General features: G+C 39.0%; 1 protein-coding gene across 8 annotated transcripts in view; it reads right to left on the bottom strand.

Moving 5' to 3' along the window:
* Positions 1–24,541, bottom strand: part of ARHGAP12 (Rho GTPase activating protein 12) — a 123,783-nt gene that overhangs the window by 96,768 nt on the left and 2,474 nt on the right. For all 8 annotated transcript variants that reach the window (XM_017535401.2, XM_017535396.2, XM_017535398.2 and 5 more), the window contains exons 2-3: positions 9,682–9,720; positions 7,020–7,774 (exon numbers count right to left, since the gene is read on the bottom strand). In XM_017535401.2, the coding sequence (XP_017390890.1) occupies positions 7,020–7,697 (678 nt within the window). In that variant the 5' untranslated portion in view covers positions 7,698–7,774; positions 9,682–9,720. The remainder of the gene's footprint in view (positions 1–7,019; positions 7,775–9,681; positions 9,721–24,541) is intronic.

Below are 24,541 nucleotides of genomic sequence, written 5' to 3'. Positions count from 1 at the left end.
ACAGAGGGTTCAGGCTGATCTTATCAAGATCCTTAACTTAACTACAACTGCAAAAACCCCTTTCCCAAATAAGGTAACATTTACAGGTTCCAGGGATTAGGACCTATATCTTTGGTAAGTATTATTTAGCCTACCACAATAGCTAAAAACAATTGTAAAAAAGAAGAATAAAGGGAAAGGAATCAGTTTACCTGATTTCGAGACTTACTGTGTAGCTATAGTAAATAAGACTGCATGGTTATTAAAGATGGGACATATATGAGTGAAACAGAATAGAGGACTCAGAAATAGATCCACACAAAGGAGCCCGAATTATTTTGACCAAGGTAGAAGACGATTTATTAGAGGAAAGACAGCCTTTTCAAAAAATGGTGCTATAATAATTAGCTATCCATAGGCCAAAAAAAAAAAAAAAAAAAGAACCTTGATCTAAGGCTCACACCTCATATAAAAATTAAACTCATGGCCAGGCACAGTGACTCATTCCTATAATCCCAACATGCTGGGAGGCTTAGGCAAGAGGATCACTTGAGGCCAGGAGTTCAAGACTAGCCTGGGCAACACAGTGAAACCCTATCTCTACAAAAAAATTATAAACTAGCTGGGCAAGGTGTCACATGCCTGTAGTCCCAACTACTCAGGAGGCTGAGAAGATCACTTGGGCTCAGGGGTTCAAGATTGTAATGAGCTACGATGGTGCCACTGCATTCCAGCCTGGACGACAGAGCAAGATCCCATCTCAAAAAGAAAGAAAGAAAGAAAAAATACTCAAAATGGATTACAAATTCAAACATAAAATGTGAAACTATAAACTTAAAAAAATAATAAGATAGCATTCAGGATCGAAGGCTTCTGAGATGGTTAATTGTATGTGTCAAATGGGCTGGGCCACAATACCCAGATATTTCCATTATTCTGAAAGTTTCTTTGACAGTGTGGTTTTACTTGGATGAAATTAACACTTTTAAATGTGGACTCAGAGTATAGCAGATTGCCCCCCAGAATGTGGGTGGGCCTCATCCAATCAAACGAAGGCCTGAATAGAACAGACTGACCTACCTCAAGCAAGAAGAAATTCTGCCACCAGACAAGTGTATCGATTTTAAGTGCAACATCAGCTCTTTCCTGAGTCTCTAGCCTGCCAGTCCACCCTGCAAATTCTAGACTTCATGCATCACTTAATGATGGGGATATTTTCTGAAAATGTAACAATCAATTTCATTTTGGGGCACACATCACAGAGTGTTCTTACACAAAACTAGATGGTATAGCCTACTGCTCCTAGGCTACAAACTTGTACAATCTGTTACTGTACTGTATTCTGTAGGCAACTGGAGCAAAATGGTTAAGTATTTGAGTATCTAAACATAGAAATGCACATTAAGAAGACAGTATTATCAAAAAAAAAAAAAAAAAAAAGAAAACAGTATTATCTCAGGTACCACCATCATAGATGCAGTCCATCATTGACTGAAATGTCATTATGCAGTGCATGACTGTATACATACACACACACACACACACACACACACACACACACACACACTCCCCCTTATCAGTTCTATTTCTCCAGAGACGCCTAATATAGCTATGAGTTCTTAGACTTGACATAAAAGCATAATCTATAAAAGGGAAAACTGATAAACTGGACTTCCACAAAGTTAAAACTAGTTCTTAGACTTAACACAAAACCATGATTCCACAAAAGGAAAACCCGATAAACAAGACTTCATCAAAGTTTAAAACTTTGGCTCTGCAAAAACTCTATTAAGAGGATGAAAAGGCAAGCTACATGCTGGGAGAAAATATCTGCAAACCACATATGTGGCAAATGGCTACTATCTAAAATATGTAAAAAAAAAAAAAAAAACAACTCTCCAAATTCAACAGTTAAAAAAAAACAAGCAATCCAATTAGAAAATGGGCAAAAGACATGCAGAAACATTTCAATGAAGAGGATGTATCAATGGCAAATAAACACATGAAAACATATTCAACATGAGTAGCCATCAGAGAAACGCACATCAAAATCAAAATGAGATATCATTACCCACCTATCAGAATGGCTAAAATAAAAAAACAGCGACAACACTAAACACCGAGCACACAGAGGAACCAGATTACTCATACGTTGCTAGTGGGAATGTAAAATGGTACACTCTGTAAAAATGCTTTGACTATTTCCTAAAAACTAACCATGCAACTACTTTATGAATAGCAATTTCACTTGTGGGCATATATCCAAAAAATATCAGAAGTTATATTCACATAAATATCTGTAGGGAAATGTTTATGGCAGCTTTGTTTGCAACAGCCAAAAACTGGAAACAACATAGATGTTCTTCAATAGATGAATGCTTAAACTGTGGTACATCCATACCATAGAGTATTACTCAGCAACAAAAAGAACAAATTATTGATAACATACAGCAGCCTGGCTCAATCTGCAGGGTTATACTGAATGAAAAGGCCAATCCCCAAAGGTATGATTCCGTTTATATAAAATTCTTCAAATGACTAAATTATAGCAATGGAGAACAGATGAGTGGCGATCAGGGTTAAGGTGGGAGGGAATTGGTTATGGCTATAAAAGGGCAACATACAGAATCCCTGTGGAGATGGAAATGCTCAGCATATTAACTGTACCAATATAAAACCCCTGATTGTGATATTACAGTATAGTTTTGCAACATGCTACTACTAAAGGTAACTGGATAAAAGGTACAAGAGACCTTTCCAAATTATCATCATTATTATTTTGAGACAGGATTGCACTCTGTTGCCCAAGCTGGAGTGCAATGGCACAATCTCAGGTCCCTGCAACCTCTGCCTCCTGGGCTCAAGTGATCCTCCCACCTCAGCCTCCAAACAGCTGGGACAATAGGCACATGCCACCACACCCAACTAATTTTTGTAGAGACAGGGTTTCGCCGTGTTGCCCAGTTTAGTCTCGAACTCCTGGGCCCAGGCAATCTTCCCACTTCGGCCTCTCAAAAGTACTACTACAGGCATGTGCCACTTCACCCAGCTGCCAAATTATTTCTTGTAGCTGCTTATGAATCTACAATTATCTCAAAATGAAAAGTTTAATTAAAGAAGACTGATGAGTAGTGACATAAGTCAGAAAAATGAAAACCTCCTAGGAGAGACATAGGAGCTGAGGATGTGGATATTGCGGAAGGGGCTTGAGATGGGTAACTGAGTATATACATAAGTAAAAATTCATCAAGCCATACACTGAAAATTAATAATATTTACACTCTGGCTATGCCTGAATAAAAAAATTATTTATTTATTTGTTTTATTTTATTCTTGAGATGGGAGTCTCACTCTGTCACCCAGGCTAGAGTACAGTGGTGTGATCTCCGCTCACCGCAACCTCCACCTCCCAGGTTCAAACAATTCTCCCACCTCAACCTCCTGAGTAGCTGGGATTACAGGTGTCTGCCACCACAGCAAGCTAATTTTTTTATTTTTTAGTAAAGATGAGTTTTCACCATGTTGGCCAGGCTGGTCTTGAACTCTTGACCTCAGGTGGTCCACCCACCTCAGACTCCCAAAGTGCTGGCATTACAGGCGTGAGCCACTGTGCCCAGCCAAAAAATTATTTCAATTTGGCATCTGATCATTAATCTTGTTGACTGTGAGGGCGTATTATGTATAAAATTTTGTGGAGATTTTTGGGTTTTGTTTTTTAGAGACAAGGTCTCACTATGTCACTCAGGCTAGTCTCAAACTCCTGGCCTCAAGTGAACCTCCCACCTCAGCCTCCTGCATAGCTGGGACTAGAGACACACACTAAAATTCTCTTTACTGCCTTGTAAATGTATCAACAATGAAACCATGAGTATCTTTAGCAGAAATCGTTTGGGTGGTGTGGTGGAGCCAGAAATCACACTAAAGAGGTTACCAAGTGAGTGGTAAATGAGGAAATGCAGAAAGTAAATACATACCACTCTTTCCAAATGTCACCAATAAAAGTAAAGGAAGATAAAACAATGCTCAGAGGGGAAGGCGCAGCTGAAGAAGAGCCTTACTAAGATGAGAAAAACATGAGCAAATGTAAATGCTGAAAAACACTTGAGAACAAGTCTAAAACCCTATGAGCACAATACTATATAATCTTTGGCACAAGGTGAGTGAAATGTGGGAAGAGTGAATGAGAAGAAAATGCTTTGACTGAACAGGAAATGCTTGCATTGTACTGGGGGAAAAGAGGATTGTTGATACAGGTATATTTATACATCTGATGGTGGAAATAATAACAATAATAATGGCAGCTACGTTTCACGGTATACTTATTGTTATAGCCAGTCCCCAAGGGGGCTCCTCAAAGATCCTCAAATCCTGGTATGCACACCCCTGTGTAGTCTCCTCCCACACAGAAGAGGGCTGAACTGCACAATCATTTGGATATGACAGTGGGAAATTTCCAAAATGAGGACATAAAAGACAATGCAGTGTCTACCACATTCTCTCTACTCCGTCTGGAGAAAGCTATAAACAACACACAAGCAGCCATGAAGAGGCCCAACTAGCCCCACATGAGTAAGCCATCTTCAGAACCAGCTCCTCCAGCCTCAGCCTTCATTAGGACTGTTGGCAACCTTGGGAGATAGCCCTAGCCTTCGGAATCACCCAACTAAGCTACTTCTGATTTAGTGACTCACAGGAATCAAGTGATAATGTTTACTATTTTAAGCCATTTAAAATGGGGGTAGTTTATTAAGCATTAATACATATATAATGCATTTATCGGCGGGGCACGGTGGCTCACGCCTGTAATCCAAGCACTTTGGAGGCCAAGGCTGGCGGATCACCTGAGGTTGGGAGTTCAAGACCAGCCTGACCAACATGGTGAAACCCCGTCTATAAAATAAATAAATAAATAAAAATAATGCATTTATCATGTGCCTCAAGAACCCTGGGACTCCAACTTTAAAATGAAGAAACTAAAACAAAGAGGTTCAGTAAATTTCCCCGATTATCACACAGCTGACAAGTGATATAGGACCAGATTCCAATCTAAAGCCAGTACTATTAACTATGTGCTCCCCAAAGTTGAAGTAGTTTCCATCCCATGGCTTTCATGTTTGCAGTAAAGTGGAAGGCAAGGTTATCTTCTCACGAGAGCAGGGGAAAGTAAGTGAATCAGATAACTAAGGAAAATGGAGAAGGTCCAGAAGAGCAGCCATGGAGAATTAGGAAGAGGGCTGGCTGGAGAAATCTAAAAGGATTTCCAAACAGTGTTAAGGCTCCAGGAGAGATTACAAGCCATGGAACTCCAGGGCAGTGAACTTAATTTAAGATGACTGTAGGCCGGGCGCGGTGGCTCAAGCCTGTAATCCCAGCACTTTGGGAGGCCGAGGCAGGTGGATCACGAGGGCAAGAGATCGAGACCATCCTAGTCAACATGGTGAAACCCCGTCTCTACTAAAAATACAAAAAATCAGCTGGGCATGGTGGCGCGTGCCTGTAATCCCAGCTACTCAGGAGGCTGAGGCAGGAGAATTGCCTGAACCCAGGAGGCGGAGGTTGCGGTGAGCCGAGATTGCGCCATTGCACTCCAGCCTGGGTAACATGAGTGAAACTCCGCCTCAAAAAAAAAAAAAAAAAAAAAAAAAAAAAAAAAAAAGGAAACATAGGATTGTGTGTGTACATAAATATAAAATGTAATTTGAAGTGTGAAATAGTGGTGATGGCTGGATGGAATTCTGTGTCTTTCCTAAAGCCCATTAATTCCCTAAGGAGCTATATATAGAAAAATAGCTATATATTCTATGTTAGAGTATCACATAAAGACGGAATAACAACCCATTAAGACACACAATGATAAACTGACGGAGCAACTTAATGTAGCTTCCTTCATCTCAAACACTAGAAGTTTTTCTAGAGAGTCTTCCCTTTTTCCTATTTTCATTCCACAATGTCACAAGAAAAATTACAACCTATAGAAAGAATATACTTCCATGACAATCAGACCTCACTTAAGGGCACACCTCACAATTATTCACAGACGTGATGAATAATCTTACAACAGAGCTTCACACCAAAAATTGATTATTTTTAAATTTACTTAAAATTAGGCTTTTCAAAATATATTCAAGTTTCAACTTCATGCATGTACTTTTAAAATGTCTTCACTCGAGAAATAAAATGGCATAGAAAAAAAAAAAAAAAAAAGCCAGGTACAGTGGCACACACCTATAATCCCAGCTCTCTAGAGGCCAAGGCAGGAGGATCACTTGAGCCCAGAAAGCAACCAGCCTGGGCAACATAGTGAGACCCTGTCTCTGCAGAAACAATTTTTTTTTTTTAATTAGCTGAGTGTGGTGGCACACACCTGTAGTACTAGCTACTGCGGAGGAGCTCAGGTGAGAGGATCACTTGAAGCCAGGAGGTACAGGCTGCAGTGAGCCATGACTGCTCCACTGCATTACAGCCTGGGCAACAGAACAAGACCTTGTCTTCAAATCAAAACAAAAAAAAGAAACATGAAAACAGAAAATGTTTTCCAGGGTAATATGCACTGAAATCAAGTGTGGATACTTAAGACACTTAAGACAAAAGTTAGCAGTTAATATTCCAATGACATCTTTCCTCATATAACCATTATCACCTGAAGACTTCTTGGAAACAAGTTAAAATGGGTACAGGTAGAAAAGAGTAAAAACTTTTCTATTAAAAGAAATATCATCACTGAATAAATTAAGTAAATCCCCTCTGCCTTATACATAATCAACAGAGAGAGGGAAAAAAATAGTTTCCACACTTAAAGTAGATCTAGTCCTGTAATGGTATAAAAATAATTATAGAAACCAAAAAGTGACCCTTTATCAACTCCACAAGTTATTTCACATATTTTCTATCTCTTTAAATCAGGAGAGAACCCATGTACTCTGAAAACACAAAGCAAAACAAGTCTTAACTCTTACAAATATTTCAATTAAAAGAAAAACCGTAATTAATGTTTTTACTAGGGTGGTACAAGTGTTTCCTCATTATATTTTTAATCTTACCCTTATCTGTTCAGTGGAGCTGCTGCTAAGTTCATCACCAGATTCAGAATCTTGATGTATTCTTTCGGAGCCTTCTCCTGCGGAATCACAAGATTGTTCCTGGGAGAAGCTAGTTTTCTCTATGTCCAAGAACTCTGGACCAGGAAAATGACCAAATAAGCGTGTCCTATTTTGGCTGGAAACTTTAGGAGAATGTGAGTCATTGTTAAACTTTCCGTTATTATGGGTCAGGTCCAGACTTAGGTTGATAGTCTGACCTGGATTATAACTGGGTCCAAAATTCTGATTGGCATCACGAATAAGACCTGTTCCTTGAACAGACGACGATGGCTTTCCAAAACTTGAAAGCTCAGGCAATTTGTTCACATTTTCTGTTGATCTCTGAAGATGCAAACTCTGCATTATTTTTGTGGAATTATTTGGCAGACCAGCTACCTGCTTAACAGGTGGCATTAGAGCTTTGCGTGTGACCTCCTTCACATACTGGGCTGGCACATAAAACGCTTTGGAATTCTCATCTGGCTTGACTTGCCACCAGTCATCATTGGTCTTTTTCACCAAGATGTACCGCTCCCCTTGTTTTATGACAATCTTTCTGTCCTTTGCTTCATATTCATAATCATATTCCACCTCAATATACACTTGTCCTGTAATAATCTTCCCACTTCTGTCAGCCATTTTCACTCAATAATATTCACCTCTCAAAAAGGATGTTATGCCACATTATGGCTTTATGGCTTGTTGGGTGAAGACAGCTGTTTCATTTAAATGGAGGAAGAGAATGAAGAAAAAAGTTAATGCAAACTGGATTTGGTATTTACTCACAAGCAACATAGAGTATAGGTCATTTAAAGAACATTACTTCAAATCCCAAAAAGCAAATGTGTGTCTAATATCATATGTACTGCTACATTAAAAACACTTTCATTCTAATTGTAATCTACATTTTTCAGTCTCTTATGACCAAAGCCAAAGCCAATAACTAGAATAGTAAATATACGCTAATCAGGTAGACAGAATTGTTGAGAAGAACTTTCCTTTCTTTCATGACTCCCTCAAATCTCATTCACCTTCTTAGAAAGGCTCACTAATGGCCAGGAGCAGTAGCTCACGCTGTAATCCTGGCACTTTGGGAGGCCAAGGCAGGCGGATCACAACAAGGTCAAGAGATCGAGACCATCCTGGCCAACATGGTGAAACCCTGTCTCTATTAAAAATACAAAAATTAACTGGGCATGGTGGCGCGTGCCTGTAGTCCCAGCTACTCAGGAGGCTGAGGCAGGAGAATCGCTTGAACTCAGGAGGCAGAGGTTGCGCTACTGCATTCCAGCCTGGCAACAGGGCTAGACACTGTCTCAAAAAAAAAAAAAAAGAAAGGCTCACTAATAATAACCAATATGCATTTACTTTTACTTCTATACCAATTCCTAAATATTTTAGTACCTCCTAGAACATAACATTACAGGTTTAAATGATCACCACATCCTCATGTCGCTATAGCATAAGCCAGTTCTCACCTATCTGTGGATGAATTGTGTTCCCCCAAAAGATAGTTCAAGTCTGAACCCCAGGACCTGGGAACGTAACTTTATTTGGAAAGAGGGTATTTACAGATGTAATCAAGTTAAGACAAGGTCATATTTGTTTAGGGTGGGCCCCAAAATCCAATGACTCATGCATTTATAAGGAGAGGGAGATTAAGGGCATGGTGGCTCACATCTGTAATCCCAACATTTTGGGAGGCTGAGCCCAGGAGTTTGAGACCGGCCTGGCCAATATGGCAAAACCCTGCCTCTACAAGAATTATAAAAATTAGCTGGGTGTGGTGGCTTGCACCTGTAGTCCCAGCTATTTGGGAAGCTGAGGTAGGATCTCCTGAGCCCGGGAGGTTGAGATTGTGGTGAGCCAAGATCACGCCACTGCATTCCAAGCTGGGTGACAGAGTGAGACTCTATCTCCAAAAAGAAAGAAAAGAAAAGAAAAGAAAAGAAAAGAAAAGAAAAGAAAAGAAAAGAAAAGAAAAGAAAAGAAAAGAAAAGAAAGGAAGGAAGGAGAAGGAGATTTACACAGAGGAAAGCTACAGAGGAAGAAGACCATCTGAAGAGAGAGGCAGAAACTGGAGTGGAGTGAAGCAGCTAAAAGCCATGAAACACCAAGGACTGCTGGCAACCACCAGGAGCCGGGAAGGGGTGAGGAAGGAAGGATTCTCCCCTAGAGACTTCTGAGGGAGCACAGCCCTGTCAAAACCGATTTTGGACTTCTAGTCTCCAGACCAGTGAGAGAATAAATATAAATTTCTGCTGTTTAAGCACCCCAGTTTGTAGTGTTTGTTACAACAGCCCTAGGAAACAAATGCATTCAACCCAATGCTCAAGGATCCTAAGGCAAACTGAGATTTACCAAAAATGTGTGAACCTGAGGTTCGATAACAACCTACTAATTTTCTTCAACACACAAGTACTAACCATACTGTACACTACAGGTGTAGTAACCATCATTCTCCTCAGGATAACAATATTTTCTGTGACAGATAAAGCCTCTAACGCTAGGTGGTAAGTCAATTAGTCACTGATACAATTTTAGTAACTGAAATTTACTTTCTAGACCAACTACTTGACTAACAAATTTAATAAAATACAGTTTCAAAAAAATAAAACATTACCTTAGAACAAGGAGATCTACACCAGTATCACATTTAAACCTGTAAAAAAAAAAAAAAAAAAATCATTAACTCAAACCAAGATCACTGAAAAAAGACTAAGAAAATAATGTTGCTTATAATTTTAGAAGCAAAACTTTTTTTTTTTTTGAGACGGAGTTTTTTTCGCTCTTGTTACCCAGGCTGGAGTGCAATGGCGCGATCTCGGCTCACTGCAACCTCCACCTCCTGGGTTCAGGCAATTCTCCGCCTCAGCCTCCTGAGTAGCTGGGATTACAGGCACGCGCCACCACGCCCAGCTAATGTTTTGTAGTTTTAGTAGAGATGGGGTTTCACCATGTTGACCAGGATGGTCTCGATCTCTTGACCTTGTGATCCACCCGCCTCGGCCTCCCAAAGTGCTGGGATTACAGGCGTGAGCCACCGCGCCCGGCCTTTAGAAGCAAAACTTTTTTTATAACAGCTATAAAGAACCAGGAAAGTTTTATACATCAAGATTGTGGTCAGCAACACCCACCAAACACATGCAAACACAACCACCAACAGCCACTGAGGCTTACCACTGCCCTTTCCCGCTATATTTCCACACTGTCTCAACTTCATTTTGACCCTTATTTTTTATTCTGACAAGCATCTTTGTAAACTTCTGATTACATAAGAAACAACTTTTGTATTATAAAACTGTTAAAAGAACTGCTTTTCAAGTTTATGGTATTGAATAGGTAAAGAGAATAAAAACATATGTTAAAAGTTATTCGGTGTCCTAACACATTTGTCCACTGTTTGTTTGTTCATTTGAGACACAGTCTCACTCTGTTGCCCAGGCTGGAGTGCAGTGGTGCAATCTCAGCTCACTGCAGCCTCTGCCTCCCAGGTTCAAGCAATTCTCCTGCCTCAGCCTCCTAAGTAGCTGAGATTACAGGCATGAGCCACCGTGACTGGCCAATTTTTGCATTTTTAGTAGAGACAGGGTTTCACCTTGTTGGCCAGGCTGGTCTCAAACTCCTGATCTCAGGTGATCTACTCACCTCAACCTCCCAAAATGCTGGGATTACAGGCATGAGCCACCACACCCAGCTATTTACTTTTGAGACACAGTCTCACTCTGTTACGCAGGCTGGAGTGCTGCCGACAATGTGGAGTCACTGCAACCACCACCTCCTGGCCTCAAGCTATTTTCACACTTCAGTTTCCCGAGTGACAGGAACTGCAGGTGTACACCACCACACCCTGCCAATTTTTGTATTTTTTGTAGAGATGAGATTTCACCATGTTGCCCAGCTTGGTCTTAAGCTCCTGGGCTCACGTGATCCACCCACCTGTGCTTCTCAAAGTGCTGTGATTACAGGTGTGACCGTGCCCAGCCTACTTACTAATATTAAATAGCGAAAAATACCTTAACAATGGAGAAATTTGGCAGCACAAGCTTAACCAAATGATCAAACTTAACAGCACTAACACAACCTGATATGTCTCCTATGTGATGCAGTAAGAGACACACAATGTCACCTATGTTGTATTCTTGTCAAAAGCACTTTTCACCTTAAGCAATTATTAGAAAACAATCAAACAAATCCAGAATGTGAGATATTCTATTAGAAAACAGACCTGAACTCTTCAAAAAAGTACCATCAAGGGAGTGGGATTCTTCTAGATTAAAAACGACTATTGATACATAACAACCAAATCTACTTGGTGGTCCAATAAATACCTCAAATTTATCATATGCAAAATGTATTTCCATCTCTACCCTACCCAAGCTCTACCAAATATGCTCACCCCATGGTCTTTTCCATCACAGTAAACAGGAATTCTGACCTTTCTGATGTTCAGTCATTATTTTCATGCATTACCAGGACACCATATGCTTTGATCCTTTACCTATACAAATTTTTCACAACTTTTCAAAATTTTACACTGAAATGCTTATCCTCGGGTGATTTTTTGTTTGTTTGTTTTTTCCAGGGAAGTAATAAAATAACTTAAGAAATATCTTTGAAGATACAGAGATGAGCGAGGGAATATGCAGCTACTCTTCAGAAGGTTACATCAGCTCAGACACATTATAGTTAGTTAGACATTTATCCATAAGAATGGAGAAAAGAAGGATGAAGAATAACAAGTGAGCTATATGGTTTCACACTAGTGGGAGAGGAACTATGGGGCTGGGGAACAACAGTGGGTTAAAGGCCAGTCCACGTTGAGTCTCTTTCACTGCCAGACTTTATGATGACACCTTCCCCAGTGACTACAAAGATACGTAGGAAGAAGGATTTAGGGAGGAAGATAAGAAAGTTGGTTTCACTAGGTTAAACATGAGACATCCAATCGAGAGTTTTAGTTAAAGGCAGTGAGAAGTAGGAGGGCAAAGGAGATGGAGAAGTAGTCAAAAGGTATCTCTATAAAAAAGGTAGTTAGATACCAAGGCAGGCAAAATGAGCAAGAGTGAACACAATGTGATAAAGCATAAGAGCTAAGATAGATTTCTAGTCAATACCAGGGTGAAGGGTGGGGAAAGAGGTTGGGAAGCCCCAAGATAAACTATTAAAATTATAAACATACAGAAAGTCACATAGCAGTAACTATATGTGACAATCCAAGGTCAAGGAAGAGCCACATAAAAATGAAAGAAAAAAGCTTATTATAAATTCTAGATTCAGAAAGAATAAAAATATTAACCCCTTGTTAAACGTACGGTTTACAAATATTTTCCCGATTATGTAGGTCATCTCTTCATTCTGTTGACTATTTCCCTTGCCATGCAGAAGCATCTCAGTTTGATATAATCCCGTATGTCAGCAGTACACTGAGCTCCACAGAAAACAATGCCAGGGCAAGTGTGAGCCAGACAGGCACTGAGCAACTAACTCTGTGCCTTGCTGAAGAAAAATAACCAAACATGAGCAAAGATCCAAAGAAGTCACGAAGCAAAATGTCATCATATGCATTCTTTGTGCAAACTTGCCAGGAGGAGCACAAGAAGATGCACCCAGATGCTTCAGTCAGCTTCTCAGGGTCTTCTATGAAGTGGCAAAGAGGTGGAAAACCATGTTTGCTGAAGAAAAGGGAAAATGTGAAGTCAGGCAAAGACAAACCAGGCCCACTATGAATGAGAAATGAAAACCTACATGCCTCCCAAAGGTTAAACAAAATAGAAGTTCAAGGAACCCAAGACACCCAAGAGGCCTCCTTTGTTTGGCCTTTTTCTTGTTCCATTCTGAGTTGTGCCAAAAATAAAAGGCAAACATCCTGGCCTATCCACTGGATATATTGCAAAGAAACTGGGAGAGATGCAGATGATGCTGCTGCAGATGACATGCAATGTTATGGAAAGATGGTTGTGAAGCTGAAGGAAAAACACAAGAAGGATATTGCTGTATACTAAGCTAAAGGAAAGCCCGATGCTCCAAAAAAAACAGGGGTCATTAAGGCTGAAAAAAAGGCAAGAAAAAGAAGAAAGATGAGGAAAATGAAGGGAAGGAGGACAAGGAGGAAAATAAAGATAAACATGAAGATGATGACAAATCAGTTGGTTCTAGGTTTTTTTTTTTGTCTATAAAGCATTTAACCCTCCTGTACACAACTCACTCACTCCTTTTGAAGAAAAAACTGAAATGTAAGGCTGTGTAAGATTTGTTTTGAAACTGTACAGTGTTTCTCTTTTTTTGTACCGTTAATACACTACCAAACGTGTCTTCAGATAGCCCTGTCCTGGTGGTATTTTCAATAGCCACTAACCTTCTTGGTATAATACGGTGGCTATAAAACGGCATGTAATTTAAAGGTATTTGGTGCACAGAACAAATCAGTTACATATGGAAATGGTAGTTTCTTCATCTTCAGTTGTCTCTATGCAGCTTATACGAAATAATTTTCTGTTAACTAAATACCACTCTGTAATTGCAAAAACAAAAAGCTGCAGTTGTTTTGTTAAAATTCTGAATGATTTTAGTACAATTTTTTATTAAGAAAATAATACTGCCGGGCGCGATGGCTCACACCTGTAATCCTAGCACTTTGGGAGGCCGAGGCAGGTGGATCACGAGGTCAAGAGATCGAGACCATCCTGGTCACCATGGTGAAACCCCGTCTTTACTAAAAATACAAAACATTAGCTGGGCATGGTGGTGCGTGCCTGTAATCCCAGCTACTCAGGAGGTTGAGGTGGGAGAATTGCCTGAACCCGGGAGGCGGAGGTTGCGGTGAGCCGAGATCGTGCCATTACACTCCAGCCTGGGTAACGAGTGAAACTCCGACTCAAAAAAAAAAAAATAAAATAAAATTAATTAATTAATAATAATAATAATAATAATAATGCCATTTGCCATTTTTTGCTTTTGTTGCCTGTGCTTTCGAGGTTATATCCAAAAGTCCTTGCCCAGACCAATGTTATGAAGCATTTCCCCTATGTTTTCTTTCTATAGCAGGTTCATAGTTTTAGGATTTATATTTAATTCTCTAATCCCATTTTGAAATGATTGTTCTTTATGGTGAGAGATAAGGGTCTAGCTTCATTGCTTTGCATGTCACTATACAGCTGACAAGGCGCTAACATCCAAAAGAGATAAAGAATCAAATAATTCAACAGCAAAAAAAACAACAAAACAAAACAAAAAAACAAAAAAACAACAAATAATCCAATTAAACAATGGGCAAAAGACCTGAATAGATGTTCTTCAAAAGAAGACACACAAATGGCCAACAGGTGTAAGAAAAAAATGCTCAACATCACTAATCAGGGAAATGCAAATCAAACCCACAATGAGAAAGCACCTCACCCATTAGAATAGATATTATCAAAAGGGCAAAAGATAAGCTGGTGAGAATGTGGAGAAAGGGGAACCCTTATTATACTATTAGTGTTAATGAAAATTAGTACAGCCATAATGGAAAACAATATGGAACTTCCTCAAAATATTAAAAATGGAACTATTATATGATCCAGCAATCCCATTACTGGGCATATATCCTAAGGAAACAAAAACAGTATGTTGAAGATGTATCTGTACTCCCATGTTTATTGCAGCGGTATTCAAAATAGGCAAGACATAGAATTAATCTAACTGTCCATTAAAGGATACATGTGTATATACATACACACATACACACAATGGAATACTATTCAGCCATAAAAAAAGAAGTCAATCCTGCCTTTTGAAACAACATGAATGAACCCAGTGGATATTATGTCAAATGAAATATGCTAGGCACAGTAAGACAAACACCAGATGGTTTCACTCATATGGAATTAAAAAAACTGATCTCAAAGAAGTTGAGGCCGGGTGTGATGGCTCACACCTGTAGTCCAAGTACTTTCAGAGGCCAAGGCGGGGAGATCACCTCAGGGAGTTCCAGACCAGCCTGACCAACATGGAGAAACCCTGTCTTTACTAAAAATACAAAACTAGTCAGGTGTGGTGCTGCATACCTGTAATACCAGCTACTCAGGAGGCTGAGGCAGGAGAATCGCTTAAACCTGGAAAGTGGAGGTTGCGGTGAGCCGAGATCGCACCACTGCACTCCAGCCTGGGCAACAAGAGCGAAACTCCATCTTAAAAAAAAAAGATGAGTTTTAAAAAATAGAGTGAAATAGTGGTACCAGAGCTGAACGCCTGGGGGAAAAATGCTGAGATATTGGTCAAAGGACACATAATTACATCAGATAGGAGGAATAAATTTCAAGAGATACAGCAAGGTGTATCAAGAGGTACAGGAGGTGACTGCAGTAAATGACAATACACTGTATTCTTGAAAACAGCAGAAAGTGGATATGTGCTTTCACCACGAAAATGATAACTATGTGAGGTAATGCATTTGTTAATTAGCTAGATTTAGCCATTCCACTATGTATATATACTTCAAAACACCAGGTTGTAAACAATTAAAAACATAGTGTGATCAATTTTTTAAAATGTTCTGAGAATGCAGAAACGAAATCCTGAAATAATTTACATTTAAAAAGATGAAATTTAAACTTCACAGAAAGGATAAAAACAAATCAAGTAAATTCTCTGAAAAAAATAATTAAAATTATTATGGGAGCACTAAAAATTTAGATCCTGGTAAAAGTATCTGCAAATGTGTGAATAATTTATGCTATTTTTACTTATAAACATAAGCTGTATTGAAACAAAGGTTCACAGTTTTAATTTTGGGTTGTTTCTTCCTCTACTCCCCAAACCTGTAGATTCTATTCTTTAGAGAAAGTTGAATGCTATTTATCCTGTTACCCTAAAGTATTTCGGTTAAGAGTTTGCTCAGTCAAATACAATGCTATCCAAGCATGACACTCCTGTAACTGAAATGTATTCTATACTATCCCATCACCACACACCTCCATCCATATCAACCCACACACTTAGAACTACTAAGTATCCAACTCCCAGAATATACAAGGCCTGCGTATCTACTGCCTGCTACACCCGGATGCTGTTCTTAGCAGCGTCAAAAATGCCCACACAAGCTTTTCATGCCTCTTACCAGTTTTCTTCCTCCTCCCTTTTTCCAGATACTTTTTCCTCATGTTTCAACACCACACATACACATACGTACACACACACATGCCTGCTTATATATTTTACTTCTCTGCCCCTAAGGCAGATTCAAACTTCCTATCATGCTATTTTATAACCTAAAAGCCTCCTTTCTATCTGCCAATTTTTAAATTTTTCTTCCCATTTAAACTACCAAGAAGCCTAACAAAAATTATACAATTAAGCAAATGTTGTCTTCCTCCCCCAGGACATCTGTTTTAACCAACCACATCTCTCAGCATGATATCCTTACCAGGTATATCAAAAAGTAAACAGGTAAACAAAAAGTTAAAGAAACATAATGTATCTTAATTAATGAGTTTACAATTTAAGTTCAATCGAGATACATATAACCTATTTAACAATGCTAATATTGTGAACTATAAAATATTAACATAGCTTCAAATATATAAAATATGAAGCAACTTTACCAGTTTAAGCACTGACAGTTGGCATTAAATCCTCCAAGTAGTTTTTTGAAGTACTTGTTTAAAATTAATAATCCCTAACCAGACCCCTACTACAGAAATCAATTAATCTTAATGAGCACAACAAAACAGTAAAGAACAATTCCAGCATAAGTTCCAGCACAAGAAATCATTCCATCAAATACTTTTGTTAAGTTGTACACTTAACAAAAATCATAGGCCATTATTAGGCACTTCGTTTTTTTTTTTTAATAAATATTCCCTGCTTTCTTAACAACAACAACAACAACAAAAAGGGCTGGGCACACAGGCTCATGCATTTGGGAGGCTAATGTGGGAGAATCCTTTGAGGTTAAGAGTTTGAGACCAGCCTGGGCAACACAGTGAGACGATGTCTCTACAAAAAATGTTTAAAATAAGAAAAAACAGATGCAAAATATAAGACGTTTCTCATCTGAATTTAGGTAGGCTATCAAAGAAGAGAAGGAAAGTTTAGTGATTCTATTAAAAACCATTCTGGCCATAAAGAAATAGCAAAAACCGAAACAGCAAAAAGGATATAGGAAATAATTGAGCCAGGCCAGTGGCTCTCGCCTGTAATCCCAACACTTTGGGAGGCAGAGGCGGGCAGATCACTTGAGGCCAGGAGTCCAAGACCAGCCTGGCCAACAAAGCAAAACCCTGTCTCTACTAAAATTACAAAATAAATTAGCTGGGCATGGTGGCACACACCTGCAATCCAGCTACTCAGGAGGCTGAGGCATGAGAATCCCTTGAACCCAGGAGGCAGAGTTTGCAATGAGCCAACATCAAGCCACTGCACTCCAGCCTGGGCGACAGAGTGACAGGGCAAGATTCTGTCTCAAAAAAAAAAAAAAGAAAAGAAAGAATCGGGTAATTGTAAAGCAGGCAGAAATATAATCAAGCGTAAACTGGTAAAGTAAATTCAAAACCAAAATTTGAATCTGAAACAAAAATTAGGAAATGACACCAGAAGCATTTCAGGAAGCAAGCAGGTTTTAACTAAAATGACATTTGCATTGGGTATTTTTAAAAGATTTGTGCCATGAAGTCTTAGAAATAGACTGGACTTAATGACTTTTTCTTGATTGTTTTAAGAATGTAGACAATATTGCAAGAATTATAAAATGAATGTTGTGGGCCGGGCGCGGTGGCTCAAGCCTGTAATCCCAGCACTTTGGGAGGCCGAGGCGGGTGGATCACAAGGTCAAGAGATCGAGACCATCCTGGTCAACATGGTGAAACCCCGTCTCTACTAAAACTACAAAAAAATTAGCTGGGCATGGTGGCGCGTGTCTGTAGTCCCAGCAACTCAGGAGGCTGAGGCAGGAGAATTGCCTGAACTCAGGAGGCGGAGGTTGCAGTGAGCCGACATCGTACCATTGCACTCCAGCCTGGGTAACAAGAGCGAAACTCCGTCTCAAAAAAAAAAAAAAAAAAAAAAAAAAAATGAATGTTGTAAGAATGTAGAAAACATTCCAATTCAGGTCAGGCATGGCAGCTTACACCTGTAATCCCAGCACTTTGGGAGGCCAAAGCAAGAGGACTGTTTGAGGACAGGAGTTTAAGACCTGCCTGGGAAACATAGGAAGACATGTCTTCTACTTAAAATTTAAAAAACAAACAAACAAAAAAAACCTCCCGTATCATTACCCAAAATCTACTCAGTACTAAAAAATTAATTTTTTCGGCCAGGCGTGGTGGCTCATGCCTGTAATCCCAGCACTTTGGGAGGCCAAGGCAGGTGGATCACCTGCCGTCAGGAATTCCAGACCAGCCTGGCCAACAAGGAAAAACCCTGGCTCTATTAATAATACAAAAAATTAGCTGGCGGGGGTGGGGGACTGATGGTGGCACATGCCTGTAATCCCAGCTAGTTGGGAGGCTAAGGCAGGAGAATCACTTGAACCTGGAAGACGGAGGTTGCAGTGAGCCGAGATCACGCCATTGCACTCCAGCCTGGGCAACAAGGGCAAAACTCCATCTCAAAATAATAATAATAATAATTTTTTAAATGCAAGAAATAAATATTGAAAATATTCCAATTCAAAAAGGATGAAATATAATCTTTGGTTTGGCAATGAGTTTTTAGATACTCCAAATTCATGATCCTTCAAATAAAAAATTAAGCTAGTATTCTATTAACAACTTGTCCTCTATGAAAGACACTTGTTAAGAGAATGAAAACACAAAGAGAAAATATTTGCAAAATACAAGTCTGATTACAGACTTGTATCCAAAATACAAAAATAATTATAAAAACTCAATAAGAACAACTCCATTTTTAAAATGAGCGAAAGATCTGAACAGACACCTCACCAAAAACAAACAAACAAACAAAAAAACCCACACACATACAGAGCAAATAAGCACTTAAAAAACTGCTCAACATCATAATCAAACTGCAAATTAAAACTACAATGAGAGACCACTGCACACCTATTAGAATGGCTAAAATCCAAAAACTAACATTACCAAATACTGATGAGGATGTAAACAGGAATTCTCATTCTTTACTTGTGGTAATGCAAAATTTTTGGAAAACAGTTTAGCAGTTTCTTACAAACTTACACATGCCCTTACCATAGATCCAGCTATCACATTTCTAGGTATTTACCCAAATGAGTGGAAAACTTATGTCCACAAAAAGTCCTGCACGTGAATGTGTATAGTAGTTTTATTCATAATTGTCCCAAAATGGAAAAAACCCAAGATGTCCTTCAACAGGACAAAGGATGAACAAATTGTGAGACATCCATACAATGGACTATTATTCAGTGATAAAAGGAAATCAGGGCTGGGTACAGTGGCTTATGCCTGTAATTCCAGTACTTGGGGGGCCAAGGCAGGTGGATCATTTGAGACCAAAAGTTCAAGATCAGTCTGAACAAAAAAGAAAGACCCCATCTTTAGAAAAAACAAAAAATTAGCCAGGTGTAGTAGCACACACCTATAGTCCCAACTACTTGGGAGGCTGAGGCAGGAGGATCACTTGATCCCCAGGGGTCAAGGCTGCAGTGAGTCATAATCATGTCGCCACACTCTAGCCTAGACAACAGAGCAAAACTCTGTCTCGAAAAAAAAAAAATCAGTTATCAAACCATGATAAAACATAACACATCTTAAATATACGTTGCTAATGAAAGAAAGCCAGTATGAAAAAGCCACATACTGAATGATTTCAATTTATGGCATTCTGGAAGACAAAACCATAAATAGTGATTGTCTGGAGCAGGAGAAGGGGAGAGAGAATTCCATAGGTGAAGGACAGACGATGCTTTTAAGTCAAATCTATTTTGTATACAGTAATAATATAATGGTAGATATAAGACATTATGCATTTATCAAAACCCACTGGTCTTTGCAGTGAAAAGCATGAACTCCAATGTATGCAAACTTAAAAATATCACTGCGCAGGGGCAAGATCCCAAGATGGAAAGCAGATATGACAAGAATCTAACAGCACTACAAATACGTGAAATGACCTCACTGAACAGGTTCGGTGGGGGAGGGGAATGCTGACATAAGTTACTTTGGAAATCAGTGGAGTCTATAAGAATACAGGCAGAAGGGGCTGGTCATGGTAGTTTATACCCATAATCCCAGCACTTTGGGAGGCCAAGGCAGGAGGATCACTTAAGGCCAGGAGTTTGAGACCAGCCTGGGCAACACAGTAAGGCTGTACCTACAAAAAATTTAAAAATAATTTTAATTGCAAGGGGAAAAATAGGCAAAAGGAACTCCACAAAAGTAGATAAAGTTCTTTCCTTAGGGGTATGAGTTAAAAAACTTGATGCTAGGCCGGGCACGGTGGCTCAAGCCTGTAATCCCAGCACTGTGGGAGGCCGAGGCGGGTGGATCACGAGGTCAAGAGATCGAGACCATCCTGGTCAACATGGTGAAACCCCGTCTCTACTAAAAAACTACAAAAAATTAGCTGGGCATGGTGGCGCGTGCCTGTAATCCCAGCTACTCAGGAGGCTGAGGCAGGAGATTTGCCTGAACCCGGGAGGCGAAGGTTGCGGTGAGCCGAGATCGTGCCATTGCACTCCAGCCTGGGTAACAAGAGCGAAACTCTGTCTCAAAAAAAATAAAAATAAAAATAAAATAAAAAACTTGATGCTGCTTTACATGTATACTGGAATAAAACAATTTAAGTAACTGAATGGTAGATAGTAGGCACCAGGTTTCTCAATGTTGGAGTGAAATTTTACAGATATGCAAGAGAAGGAGGCTAGAATGAACCAATTGATTAGACATGGAAACATCAGTAGGAAGTCATTTTTAGTTTACCACAAATATATAAAAGTGGTTATATAGAAATATTACAGATGTGTATATACACTGCTTGATATTATCCACACACACACACATGTATTTCCTGGCTGTCAGTAAAAATGACATGCTAGCAGCAACAAACACACCTAGCACTCAGCTGTGGCTTCTCGCATCATTCTCAAAATAAAAGGACCAGAAGTCTTCAGAAAAATGGCTGATCCTCAGAAAAGGGCAAGAAATATGCAAGATGGGCAGGTACAGGGCATCTTGTAATGCCATAATAACTTTCCCTCAAACTAGATTTTAAGTACTTGATTTAAATGCTTATTACTAGGCAACTGTGTTCTGAACCTAAAACTCAAGTTAAAATTAATGCATAGCTATCTCATATTCATAACATCTTACATTATGCTGTCCCATGTTTAAATAATTTAAACAACTTACAGACATATTTCTTTTGTTCTTTACCTTTAAACATCGTGTTTACAGCAAATCACAATGCCTGCTTTTCTCACCAAAACATAAATTACAATTTTTTAAGAGGTACTAGGGTTCTCCATTATTGAATGGTTGTTATATCTTCAAATATTCAGGGTCTTTTTTTTTTTTTTTGGAGAGACAGGATCCCACTGTGTCACTAAGGCTGAAGTGCAGTGGTGCCATCATAACTCACTGCAGCCTCAACCTCCTTGCCTCAGGCAATCCTCCACCTCTGCCTCCTGAGTAGGTAGGACCACAGGTACATGCCACCATGCCCAGCTAAATTTCTAAATTTTTTGGAGTGACAGAGTGTCAGTATTTTGCCCAGGAGGGTCTGGAATGCCAGGTCTCAAGCAATGCTCCCACTTTGGCCTCCCAAACTGCTGGAATTATAGTCACGAGCCACTGCACCTGGCCTTAATATACAGATACACAGCAAAGCAGAAAGTGAGGAATCTGCTGTATTTTTTTTTTTAATTCACCAGCGGGGGCAACATAGTGAGACCCTATCTCTACCAAAATAAATAAATAAATAAATAAATTAGCTAGGCATGTTGATTCCTGCTTGCAGTCCCAGCTACTCAGGAGGCTGAGGTGGGAGAATCACTCGAGCCCATGAGTTCGATAGACGCTGCAGTGAGCTGTTCATGCACTCCAGCCCAGATGACAGAATAAGACCCTGTCTCAAAAAAAAATTCACAAACTCAATATTTTATTAAACAGCCCTGACCAAGCCCTTCCTGATCAAAAAACACTAAAGATTAAGCTGTGTTTTCATCCCTTCAGATCTGCTTGCCCACACTAAGAGAGTGTTAATATAACAACGTAAGACACCAAGAAGAGAGCCTATAAAGTAAAAAACCCATAATTAGTAAAAATAAATAAATAAATCTAAGGAACATTCATAATGGCCAGAAATTGAAAACCCAAAGGACTATGAACTTGTGAATACAAATTGTAGTACAATCCATCTCTAAAACAGGAACAATACAAACCTCAACAGATCCTTGTAAGAATGCGAAGAGAAAATGTGAAAAAAGCATTTAGATATAAAGCATGATAGATGGCATCACATTAATCACTGCTTACTCAAGGAAGTAAAAGCTGTGATAATAGAAAAATACAAATCATATAGTATATAGCCTTCTGTGTCTGACATGTTTCACTTAGATTAATGCTTCTGAGATTCATTCATGTTGTATCCATAGTTCCTTCTTTTTCATTGTTGAATATTAGTGTATTTTACGTATATCTTCAAAAAACTGAAAATTTTTAAATATGTAGCAAAATATAGAAAATTTTCAATCAACTTTAAAAGATATCACTCTAACCTCATAACATACTCCAAATTCTACTGCAGTACAGGAAAAGAGCATAGAACTTGAAGTCAGAGGTCTAAAATTTAAATCTAGGCTTTGCCATTTATCAGCTCTCAGGGCCCTAGGCACCTTAACTTGTCTGTAAAACAAAGGAAACAGTACAAACCTCAAAAGATCTTTGTAAGAAGAAAAAGAACTTTGTAACTTTTAAGACATCACAGAGTATCTATATTAATTGGTGTTTACTCAAGGAAGCAAAGCTGTGAGTAGAAAAATAGTTACAAATGCACTGATAATTTATAAAACATCCTGTCTCTCTCTTGCTAGCTGTATGACTCCAGACAAGTCATTTAACCTCTCCGAGCTTCAGTTTTTTCCATCTGTAAAATGGAGCTTATTAATAATACATACCGCATATTAGGAGAATTAAATAAGTAAACCTGTGTAAGGCACTTGATACAGAGCCTGGTACATGGCAAGTGCTTTAGAAATTTTAGCTCTTATTACAAAAACACTATTATTATTACCCAATACTGGCCACCATCCTGCCCAACCAGGCTGCAGTAGTGTAAGTGATTAATCATCTAGATCACTGGATTCTCAAACGTTTAGTGAACAATGGAATAATCTGAAGAACTACTTTTTAAAAAATTAACTTATTTTAAAAGAGTTTTAGATTGACATAATTACTACAAAGATAGTACAGAGAGTTCCCATGTACTCTGGACCCAGTTTCCCCAGTTAGCAACTTATGTAAGTATGGTACATTTGTCGTATTCAATGAGCCCATACTGACACATAACAATGTCTACACTTTATTCAGATTTCCTTAGTATTCTCCTAATGTCCTTTTTCTGTTCCAGGGTACCATCCAGGATGCCACATATACATTGTGTAGCCACATCCCAGAGAGTTTTCAAACCACAGACTACAGGCCTCAGCCCTAGATAATCTAACAACAACCAGTATGAGGTGGAGCCCTAATATTTACATTCCCAAGGACTGCTGATGGGGCCAATCTGAAAATACACTAAGAATAACATTGGTCTAGACTTTAGACTCCAAAACTGTTGTTCGATACAGTAGCCACTAGTCAAACATGCCCAATGCAAATTGAGATAAGCTCTAAGCGTAAAACACACTTGATATTTCAAAAAACCTGGTCCAGTGTAAAGAACATAAAATATCTCATTAATAATTTTCATATTGATTACATGTTAAAGTGATATTGTGAATATAATGAGTAAAATATATTTCATCTATTTCACTTTTTTCCATGTGCTTACAGAAACTTTCAGATTACACAGTAATTTATGCTTATTTTTTGTTGTTGGTGTCTGTTTTTTTCCTTTTTGTGGAAAAGGGTGTCTCACTATATTGTCCAGGCAGGTCTCGAATTCCTGGGCTCATGCTATCCTCCTGCCTCTGCCTCCCTAAGAGCTGGGATTACAGGCGTGAGCCACAGGGCCCACTACACAGTAATTTACATAGGCATTATATTTCTATTGGAAAACAGTGGTCTGTGGTCTGGCAAACAGCATCCACATGACCAAGCGGATATTAGAAGCGCAAGTGATTCCTATGTACATTAAAGTTTGAGAAGCACTAGATTATCAACAGGAGAGGGAGGCTTAGCGAGTACACCATTTGGCAGTTCAGTTCAAATAAAAAGCTAATCACTGCAAAATGAAACTGCAGGATATTCATTAAGTCCATGAAGTCAATGAAAGTAATAGGGAAATGGCTGAATCACGGCAAAGCCATATATATACCAATGAGCCAGGGCCAGTTGACTGAAAGAAAA

The sequence above is a fragment of the Cebus imitator genome, unplaced genomic scaffold (assembly GCF_001604975.1).
Source record: "Cebus imitator isolate Cc_AM_T3 unplaced genomic scaffold, Cebus_imitator-1.0 Scaffold92, whole genome shotgun sequence".
NCBI lineage: Eukaryota > Metazoa > Chordata > Mammalia > Primates > Cebidae > Cebus > Cebus imitator.
This window is presented reverse-complemented; position numbering and strand designations above follow the sequence as displayed.